This window comes from Drosophila mojavensis, unplaced genomic scaffold (assembly GCF_018153725.1).
Source record: "Drosophila mojavensis isolate 15081-1352.22 unplaced genomic scaffold, ASM1815372v1 contig_46, whole genome shotgun sequence".
In the NCBI taxonomy this organism is placed as follows: Eukaryota; Metazoa; Arthropoda; class Insecta; order Diptera; family Drosophilidae; genus Drosophila; species Drosophila mojavensis.
The window spans coordinates 23,519-34,505 of NW_025318869.1; the positions used below are offsets into that span (position 1 = coordinate 23,519).

The 10,987-nt window shown below is 41.1% G+C and overlaps 1 protein-coding gene and 1 long non-coding RNA gene across 2 annotated transcripts; one reads left to right on the top strand and one right to left on the bottom strand.

Moving 5' to 3' along the window:
- Nucleotides 1–481: 481 nt before the first annotated feature.
- On the bottom strand, nucleotides 482–1,679 carry LOC122757321. The gene is made up of 2 exons (XR_006357313.1): nucleotides 1,170–1,679; nucleotides 482–1,104 (listed from the first exon to the last, which is right to left on the bottom strand). It is a non-coding gene; the product is annotated as an uncharacterized LOC122757321 (long non-coding RNA).
- A 1,958-nt stretch (nucleotides 1,680–3,637) lies between these two features.
- LOC122757320 lies at nucleotides 3,638–8,724 on the top strand. The gene is made up of 2 exons (XM_044009143.1): nucleotides 3,638–5,506; nucleotides 8,047–8,724. The coding sequence occupies exons 1-2, from the start codon at nucleotides 3,638–3,640 to the stop codon at nucleotides 8,722–8,724; spliced, it is 2,547 nt and encodes an 848-aa protein (XP_043865078.1).
- Nucleotides 8,725–10,987: the final 2,263 nt, after the last annotated feature.

The window sequence follows — 10,987 nt, forward strand, 5'->3', positions numbered from 1 at the left end:
GCACACAGGCATACAAATGTTCATAGTACATGCAGCATACTGTAAGTGTGTGTGTGCATGCTCGTCGTGAAAACATTTTCATGATGCGCACCAACGCTTTCATACCCTTCCCACAAATAATAAGGAAAACGCATGACAAACGGTTTGAAAAGTTCGGTATACTCTTCACACAGAAGGGAAGGCATGGGTTCTCGCAGCGAAGAAATTTCAATTTTTGTGGGCTGCTGCTTGTGCTCACATGCACACATACATATATACATTTGAGAGAGTAAAAAGCAGAGAGAGAGAGAGAGCAAGAAAAAAAATTGAGCATAGACGGTTCTTTTGTTCAATAGTCGACCATCTCGGTCGAGCGCATGAAGACGAATGATTTTGACCTCCCATATTTTCGTAGCCTGAACCCTAAAAGCGAAGAGCCGAGCAAATACGAAGTGTCTGGGAGATTACGCTCGAAAATACCCAGTGGCGGAAATGCCCATTATTTTGTCCATTACTCATGGATTACTTGTCGCCTGTGTGCATGAAAAGATCGATTACAAGCTGCCTTACTTTTTTAAGGAATGGCCGCTTTTTCTCCCGGGTGCATGAAATTATTGAATTTTGTAATGCAGAAAGTAATGAGGTGACGAAGTTTCCTTCGGCTCTCCATTACCCATGCGTATACTTTTTAAATATTGTAATGTAGAAATTCCGCAACCTGAAGAAAACGCCCTATACATTTTCAAAATCGCTTATGGGTTAGTAATGTGCGTACATTACAACACAATATACCTGCAACCCATTTTCCCACTATATAAAATGGCTTACTTCTTAATGCAATGTAATTGGAGAAATAATTGATTACTAATTGAAAGATAGAAACGCTTGAGTAATGTAGTATTTTTTTGTTTTAATTTTTAAAAATTATTATTTATTATTTCTAAATATCTATAAATAAATGTATAGTCTTATCTATCTAAATCTAAATCTAAAGCTATGCCTTATTATCTAGTTTGTCCTTATTATCGAACTTCTGCTTTTCCAGTCGACCTTTCTGGACCCGAAAGCAGTTTCTTATTGTACTTATATAGGTCCTCTTAGTGGACCCTTCGGTTTTTATAGCATCTGTAAATTAAACAATATTAATTTTTTTTGTCATTAAAAATACATGTAAGATGATTTATACATACCAGATACTTCCCTTTAAATTTACGTCCGCACAGCTCAACAATATCAGAAAAGTGACGCGCCGCGGCGGGTAAAACGAAAACAGAAATCATCACACATATGCATTTTTGAACTTGTATTTACACTCATTAACACTATACACACAAAAGGAATAGGCATAGACAAAAAAACCAAACGAAAGAAGGCACGCATTCCATGCAAAAAACGGTAAAGTCCAAAACGAAATTCGGCGATTTCGTCGCGACGCAACGAAAGACGAAAATCGTTTATTGGTCAGCGGGGAAGGGGCATACAGAAACGAAGTTGACAAGAGCTCGATTCTGTCGTATGAGTAGAACTTTTTATTTTGTACATTACAAATGCGCTGAAAAAAATGTTCATAGGTAATGCATTACTTTTTTGTCGTATGTAATGCATTATTTCAACAGACCTCATTCAGGTCGTCGCCACTGGGTAAGTGTGCAAAACGCTTTACACTAGTTGTCTCATCTATGTGCTCTCTGGTTAGTGGTACCGCGAACCAGTAGGAGAACTGGGTTATGTTATTAACATAGTACTGTTAATAACATAACAGTATGTGGTGAGCGTGGAGCAATTCATGTTAATGGGATCTGGCATTAACATTTTCTGTTATCAAAACAACATAATATTCAATATTCTGTTATCAAAGCAACAAAATAGTAAAACGCTTTTCTTTTTCTGATTGACATCATATGTTGCATAATTATTCAATTAATATCTCTATTGCAATATTTACTAATAGAATGCTGAATAACTTAAAATTTTCTGTTATCAAAGCAACAAAATATCTAAACGCTTTGTTTTATCTGATTTTCTATCATATGATTGCAGAATTTATAAATTATTTTCTCTATTGCAATTTTTATACCCTGAACCTATTGAAAATGGGAAATCAGGGTATAATGGTTTTGTTAAAAGTATGTAACAGGCAGAAGGAGGCGTGGCAGACCCCACAAAGTATATATATTCTTGATCAGGGCGACGAGCTGAGTCGATTTGGCCCTGTCCGTTAGAGACTTGAATTTTTTTCCTAGGTCCGTGTATATCACGCGCATATCAAGTTTTTCTTTTTATATCGATAACTACTCCCGATATTTTTTTATCGATCAAAAGCCTTATCGAAAGCTAGTTATTTAATTATATCTCCTACACCTTTAGAGCTAGAGCTTGCAAATTTCAAATGTAGACTTATATATATTTTACTTCGATTTTTGTTGTAATTTACCCCCACCTCTATATCCACTCCTCACCATCACCTTTGTAAAAGGCGTATTTCAAGTACTAGAGACGTGTGCTTTAAAATGTACATACATTTTCACAATATGATTACGCACTGAAAGTTTCATTAAGATTGTACGTCTGGAAATTAAATCATTCAACAATTAAATTTGTATAATGTTGCACACACTGCAGCGCTTTTTCTAATTTTCCATCATATGTTTGCATAATTTAATTAATTTCTGTGTTGGGCTCAGCAATCATCGCTTCATTGTAATTAAGAGCGGCAGTTCATAGAATATGTTATCATGTAAGAGAATTTGTAACGGAGATCACGCTCTCCCTTTTGCGTTGTCTCTTTCACCCACGCACCGGCTCAGCTTAATCCGCCGGCTCGCGTACATTGTAGTTAGTATGCAATTAACTCTTGTTTAGAGCAGATGCAGTGTTAGATTGACTATTACAAACATAGTAGCGGACAGCACGACAGCCTAGTCGCTTGCTCGCGTCTATCACATAAACTCTGTAAACTCTAATAATCGCTAATAAACTAATCACTAAGTAAATTCAATCGTTTAATAAATTAAAGCTATTCGAAAAATCTCGATAGCTCAACATTTGGTGACCCCGACGTGATATTTTCGTTTCTTTCTACATATTTGCATATATATATTGACAGCATCACATACATACATACACCCGTGAACATAAGCAGTGTATATAGCGATTAGTTGCGTGCCGTTACTTTGCCAATTCGCCAGACACTCTTTCGTTCGGTCTGCAATACACTGGCGCCCGTAAAAGTAGTACACATGCGAAAACTTCTGCAAATGACAATCTAATAAAGAATCAGCTAATTTCTGAACTATGTCTATGGTTAGTGACTGCGTGTTCTATAGCTTCAATCTATAAGTGATTAAGTTTGCATAAGCACAGTGTAATTACATGCTTGCCGTTATTCTTCGTTGACATTGCACTTTTTCGCCACGGCTGCGATACGAGCGCGTCCATAATAATCGTACCGGTGTGCAACAATTCATACGTGTATATTATTTGAGTACCATAATATAATTCTTTGCCAGTTTATTAAAGTTGCAAGTACTCTGCTCGACAAATACGACTTATTCCAAGTTTGTGTCTGCGCTATAGCATATATACATTTACTTACTCTTGCAATCGCGCTCGCACCAACGACTTTGAACTCTATCGTGTTGCTCTTGCTGTACTCGTCATGGCGAATTTAGATGCTAGTGCAGTTGCTCCCGAAGATCGCGTGCGGTTTTATAAGCTCAAGGTACAGTCGGTGTTTGAACGCGTAAAAAAGCTACAATCCAAGGTCGATTCAGATGCTCTTGCCGATCACAGTGACAGCACTCTAAATGTTCTACTGGAGCATATCGACAAGCTAAGCCACTCCTTTAGCAAGGCCCATGAAAGTCTAGAGGAGCTCGAATTTACTGAGATGTCCAGCAATTTGCGCACTGACTTTGATGATTTAATAATGGTCATGCAGTCAACAATAATGTCCGAAGTGCAAAGTCGTACTGCTCAAGTGCATCATAGTTCCACGTTTAGTCGTCCAAGTGACCCTCCTCGCGCATCCGCTCCCAGATTGCAGGCTGCACCTGCGTTGCCGCCATTAAAGTTACCTACGTTCAGCGGTGGATATGCTAATTGGGCTGATTTCTACTCAATGTTTTCTACAATCATTGAAAGTCGGCCAGAAATCAGCAATATGGAAAGACTTCAGCACCTCCGGTCCTGCCTCGATGGCGCAGCGTTGGATACGGTTCGCTCTTTGGAAATTTCTAATGATAATTATACAATTGCCATAAATTTATTGAAGCAGAGATATGAAAACCGAAAGCTGCGTGAACTATCTGACAGCTTCAATGTCCATATGCGTGCGCTCAGTAGTCTGGGCACAACAGAGCAGATAGCCAGTGCCATGATTGCTCAGATATTGCTACAGAAGCTTGATGAGGCCTCACAAGCTAAATGGGAAGAGAAATTGGACAACTCAGAGACGGCTCTTCAGATACCCAGATATGAAGAAGTCTCCTCATTTCTTGAGCTTCGTTGCCGTACTTTGGAATCGATGAAATTTGCTCTTACAAACTATTCGTCAAGTAAGCCGATGAATTCTTGCAGTAAGGTTGCTACCAGTAGATCAGCATTTCTCGTAACCGGCCACAGTACTCACAGTTGCAATTTTTGTAATGATCTTGAGCACACAATCTACAAATGCCCAAGATTCGCAAACTTGTCTCCTAGTCTTCGCCTGAATGAGGTCCGAAAGGCTGGCTTATGTTTGAATTGTCTCAAGGGAGGTCATCAGTCGCGACAATGTGGCTCGCGCAGTTGTCGGGTCTGTGGAGTCAAGCATCATACGCTTCTTCATCTCGGCCACTCCAGCACATCGCAGGCAGCAATTCCGCCCCATCAACAATCTTCAACATCAAGAGTACAGACCATCCCTCAGCCCTCAGCACCAGCCACTACTCTCTTATCCAAGGATCGGCACAGCGATGTTGTGCTCCTGGCTACCGCAGTGGTTCTGGCAAGGAATCGGTTTGGCGAGCTTGTTCCTTGTCGTGCACTTTTAGATTCAGGCTCTCAACTACATCTCATTACAGCCAGATTTGCGAATCTCCTGCAACTTAAGAGAACAAAATCGGTGGCATCTGTATGCGGCGTAGGCGACTCCAATGTTGCCATGGATGGCAGCAGCATTTGCCTCACTCTTCAAGCTCATGCATCTGAATATACAACTAGCATAACGGCTATGGTAGCTACAAATATAACTGGCAGGCAGCCCAGTTCTAATGTGAATACGAGCAACGTAGTAGATCTGCTTATCGGAGCTAGCCTGTTTTATGATTTGCTCTGTGTGGGACAAATCAAGTTGATGCCTGGACTTCCATTGTTACAGAAGACTCGTCTTGGTTGGGTTGTATCAGGTGGCGAGGCTCGCAACCACAACTCCGTGCTAATAGCTTCAAAGACGCCTTTGGATCCGATTACAGACTCCTGTGCTGATATCAAGTTGGACAGTCTCGTTCGTCGCTTTTGGGAAGTTGAGCGCTGCAGCGATTCCATTGTAAGGTTCAGCAAGGAAGACTCAGACTGCGAAGCGCATTTTGCGAGGCATTACAATCGATTGGCTAGTGGCCAATATACAGTACGCCTGCCTGTTAAGCTTAGTTGCGAGCTTCTTGGAGATTCTTATGAGCAAGCGCGACATCGGTTTCTCAATTTGGAGAAGAAATTGAGTCGTTTGCCGCATATAAAGTCTCAATACTCAGCATTTCTGAAAGAGTATCTTGAACTTGGTCACATGTCACGCGTTCCTCTAAATTCATTCCATCTATGCAGATATTTTCTTCCTCATCACTGCGTTCTGAAGGATGATAGCACAACTACCAAGCTTCGCGTCGTCTTTGATGGATCTGCATCTACAACAACTGGGCATTCGTTGAATGACATTCTAATGTCAGGTCCCGTCATTCAGCCAAAATTAGTCGACATATTATTGCGCTTCCGATCTTATCCAGTTGCACTCACCGGCGATATTTGCAAAATGTATCGTTGCGTGAAAGTACCTGAGCCGGACAGCTATCTACAATGCATTTTATGGAGGAATTCGCCAGATGATGAGTTGGAAGTTTTCAGGCTTGATACGGTAACATATGGAACAAAACCAGCGTCATTTTTGTCTGTGCGCGCCATGCATCAGCTTGCCGTAGATGAAAGGAACGCATTCCCAGTCGGGTCCGACGTACTGCTTCGCGATTTCTATGTTGATGATTTGATTAGTGGAGGAAATTCAGTCGAAGAAGCAAGACTTGTTATGCAAGAGACAGCTGGAATCTTGGCATGTGGGAAGTTTAAATTGAGGAAGTGGTGTTCAAGCCATCCCATGGTACTGGACGGCGTAACAGACTGCGACAAGGAATCGCTCATTAGGTTCAATGATGGCAGCGACATTACAAAGACACTTGGCCTTGCATGGGATCCGGCATCTGATCAACTTCTTTTCTCATATCTAGCCCTGAATTCAGCCTCTAAGCCCTCCAGGCGCTCTGTTCTCTCGTCTATTGCTAGGTTTTATGATCCCCTCGGCCTGGTCGGCCCAGTAATAACGAAAGCTAAAATCTTCTTGCAACAACTCTGGAGGCATAAACTTGATTGGGATGAGAGTCTCCCGTCTGCATGTCACACTGCATGGCTAGACATTTGCAGCAACTTTGGCAATGGTCTTAGTAGTGCATTTCCCAGGCTATCATTAATACCAGGATCGAAGGTTGAGGTCCATGGATTCTGCGATGCCAGCATCGAGGCATACGGAGCTTGCATTTATATTGTATCCAGAGGTCAGCATACCATCAGCAGGTTGCTTTGCTCTAAGTCTCGAGTTGCGCCTCTAAAAACGCTCACGGTTCCCAAGCTGGAACTATGCGGGGGCAGAGTTGCTTGCGCGTCTAATGAATGAAGTGGCTCGCTTAGGCATTTTCGCAGGCGAGTTTCATTGTTGGTCTGACTCTACTGTTGCGCTTTCTTGGATCAATGACGAGCCCGGACGATTTAACGTTTTTGTTTCAAATCGCATCGCCACGATACAAGATCTCACATCAGCAATGGAATGGCACTATATACCTACAACACTGAATCCCGCGGATATATTATCTCGGGGTGCATTGCCCTCGGATTTAAATGCATCAGTACATTGGTTCAACGGTCCAGGTTTCCTCTGTAAGCCCAGATCTCAGTGGCCAGTCTCAGCACTTCCAGAAAGAACTTCAATTGAGCGTCGAAGAACTGTGCTTCTTGTAAAGGACGCAGTCCATGATGTCTCTATGGACTGCAAGTTTGTGAATTCTTTCGGCCGCTTGCAGCGTACGTTTGCATACGTATCAAAGTTTATTAAAAAAAGTCATGGTCCAGGAATAACCCTAGCAGACATCCGGAACGGCACTCATATACTGTTAGGAATGATTCAACGAACACATCTCTCAGACGACATAAATGCTCTTCGAAATAAAGGAATGGTTCCGTCATCCAGCAGTCTAGCCTCGCTGTCACCGTTCCTTGATGAGATTGGGCTGCTACGTGTCGATGGTCGTCTCAAAAACTCAACTTTAAATTTCGATAGTCGCCATCCAATTATTTTGCCCAAAGTTCATCCAGTAACTAGAGCCATCATAATGCATTTCCATCAGCGAAACTTGCACGCTGGTCCCCGAGCAGTGCTAGCGTTGGTTGGCCAATTGGAGGTAGAAAAACTGTAGCCAGTGTAATTCAGAGATGCGTAATTTGCTTTCGTGCAAGGCCTCGACTCGTTGAACACATAATAGCAGATTTACCCAAGGATCGAGTCGACGGCTATCGGGTCTTTGAGTGACTGGAGTCGACTTTTGCGGACCCTTCTTTTACAAGCCTGAGGCACGAAACAAGGCGCCTGTGAAATGCTACGTTTGTGTGTTTATTTGTTTTGCTACGAAGGCTATTTGGTTGGAGTTAGTCAAGGATTTAACTACCGCGGCATTTTTGCATGCACTTCAACGTTTCATATGCACCAGAGGAAGGCCAAGTCAAATCTGGTCGGATAACGCCACAAACTTTCTTGGTGCCCGCAATCAGCTTCAGGAGTTGAAGCGTCTATTTCTGTCAGACACCCACCAGAAGGCTGTGAAGGATTTCTGTTTGGCAGACTCAATCGAATGGCATTTCATCCCTCCACGATCACCTCACTTTGGTGGCTTGTGGGAGGCTGCAGTGAAGACAGCGAAGCATCATTTTTACCGATGTGTTGGGTCCTCCGTCCTAACTTACGATGAGCTTCGCACACTGGTTTGCAACATCGCTGCTGTCGTTAATTCACGCCCTTTAGTTTCGATTTCAGAGCACCCATCAGACATAGACGTGTTGACTCCTGCGCACTTCCTCAACGGTGGCCCTCCTTCGTCCTTCAGTGAGCCAAACCTGACAGGGCTCAATTTTAATCGTTTGGATGCTTGGCAGCGCGTAAGCTATCTCCAGCAGGTGTTCTGGACTCGTTGGCGGGACGAATATCTCAACTTGTTACAACAGCGAGCGAAATGGAGAACCTCCAAACCTGGCTTGGCTGTTGGCAACATAGTTCTTGTGAAGGATGAGAATCTACCTTCACTTAAGTGGCCACTAGCCAGAATAATCGAACTTATCCCTGGAAGTGATGGCGTTGCACGGGTAGCCCTACTAAAAACTGAAGTTGGCGAGATAAGAAGAGCTACAAATAAGCTGTGCTTGCTGCCCCTTAAGGATTCTGTTGAAGACTAAGTCTTCAACGGGGGGAGGATGTTGGGCTCAGCAATCATCGCTTCATTGTAATTAAGAGCGGCAGTTCATAGAATATGTTATCATGTAAGAGAATTTGTAACGGAGATCACGCTCTCCCTTTTGCGTTGTCTCTTTCACCCACGCACCGGCTCAGCTTAATCCGCCGGCTCGCGTACATTGTAGTTAGTATGCAATTAACTCTTGTTTAGAGCAGATGCAGTGTTAGATTGACTATTACAAACATAGTAGCGGACAGCACGACAGCCTAGTCGCTTGCTCGCGTCTATCACATAAACTCTGTAAACTCTAATAATCGCTAATAAACTAATCACTAAGTAAATTCAATCGTTTAATAAATTAAAGCTATTCGAAAAATCTCGATAGCTCAACATTCTGTATTGCAATACTTACTAACTTACTGCAATATTTACTAATAATATGCTGAATAATTTTAAATTTTCTGTTATCAAAGCAACAAAATATTTAAACGCATTGCTTTTTGTGATTGTCCATCACATGTTGCCATTATTATTGAATTCATTATTCTCTATAGCAATTCTTACTAATTTATTGCTAAACAAGTAAGAAAACTCGAGTCGAGAGTGCTCGACTAGATACTACCCTGAACCCAACTAATAAAAATGTCCATTTAGTATGGCTAAAATTTCAATTTCGATGTATTTAAAAATATAAATGAAATACAAAACTCACTTAATAACAAGTAAGAAAGCTCTAGTCGAGACTGCTCGACTACGAGATCCCCTGAACCCGTGGAGCAATAGATATTTCAATAATTTTTCGCGTCTTTCAGCTTACACAAGAAACACGCACACACACACACACACACACGCATACACACACACACATACACACACAAGCACCCACGCATAAACACGCATGGGCTGCAGTGTGCGCTTACTATGAGAACAATTGCTTAATAACTTTTTTTGTGGACATATGATCTTCATGAAACTTTCAGATTATGATTATAACATGGATATCCATGTATTCGCCAAAGCACAAGTAGTATTTGAAATACGTCTTTTACAAATGTGAGGGTGAGGGGGTGAATATAGGGGTGGAGGGTAAATTTTAACAAAAACCGAAATTGTATAAATTGCATATAAGCATACATTAAAAATTCCCCCCATTCAGGGTATAAAAAAAATCCGAAGAGTTCGGTTCTCTCGCGTGAAGTGCGGAGAGAGAAAAACAAAAAGTCGAAGTGATTCTGTTCTCTCGCGCAAAGTGCGGAGAGGCGGAATACTACCAAAGGGTTTCTGTTCTCCATCTCAAAAGAGAGACATAGTAAAACTACATCAATAAATTGTCAGAGGTCAACGGGAAGACGAATCTCACCAAGATCTTCAGGCGCCCCCTTCAGAGAAGACTGGATCAACAGGAGGACAGCGCGGATAAGATAAAGATAAGTCGTAGTTTAATTTTATTTGTTTAAATAAATACGAAAAAATGCTGTCAGAAAAAGTTATTAAGCTTTTGAAAATGCAATCGGACTTTCGTGTCCAGACTGAAAAAATTAGACTCATCTGAAGAAATTAGGTCACCGAGCGAAATTTTAGGAGAGCATGCATACTTTAACAATAAGGAATTTGATAAAGCAATGAAAAGCATAAAAGATTTGAAATTAGAAATGATGAGAGCTGAGAAAGAAGAAGATAAAGAAGATGTGAAGCAGGTTAGAGCAGTTATAGTTCACAAAAGCTAAAACTGTATTTAGTAGAAGTATATGATATTCGAAAGAACAAAATTAAATACCCCAATTCGACCCACATTCCAAGAAAAGATGGATAACCTTCCGGGTCTACCAAAAATTCTAGTCCAAATATTTTTTGGAGATACCAAAGATTGGGATTTATTCGCTGAATTATTTGGCGACCTTATTGATAGAAGAAAAGATTTAACTCCCTCTATCAAATTCAGTTATTTAAAATCCTCATTACGAGGAGAAGCAAAGAGCATGGTTGCTCATTTGTTAACGGGGTCCGCAGATAATTATAGTACCGCTTGGGAATTACTTACCAAGCGATAGGAAAATAAAAGGAAAATTTTTTCGGAACAATTGAACCGAATGATGGACCTTCCAAATTTGTATATTGATATTAATTATTTTATTGATACAATCAATGAGTCAATACATATAATTAAAAGTAAGACTCAACTTTCAGAAGAAATTGATAAAATCTTTGCGCATATAATACTAAGGAAATTTAGTAAAGAGGCACTTCAATTATACGAAAGCCAA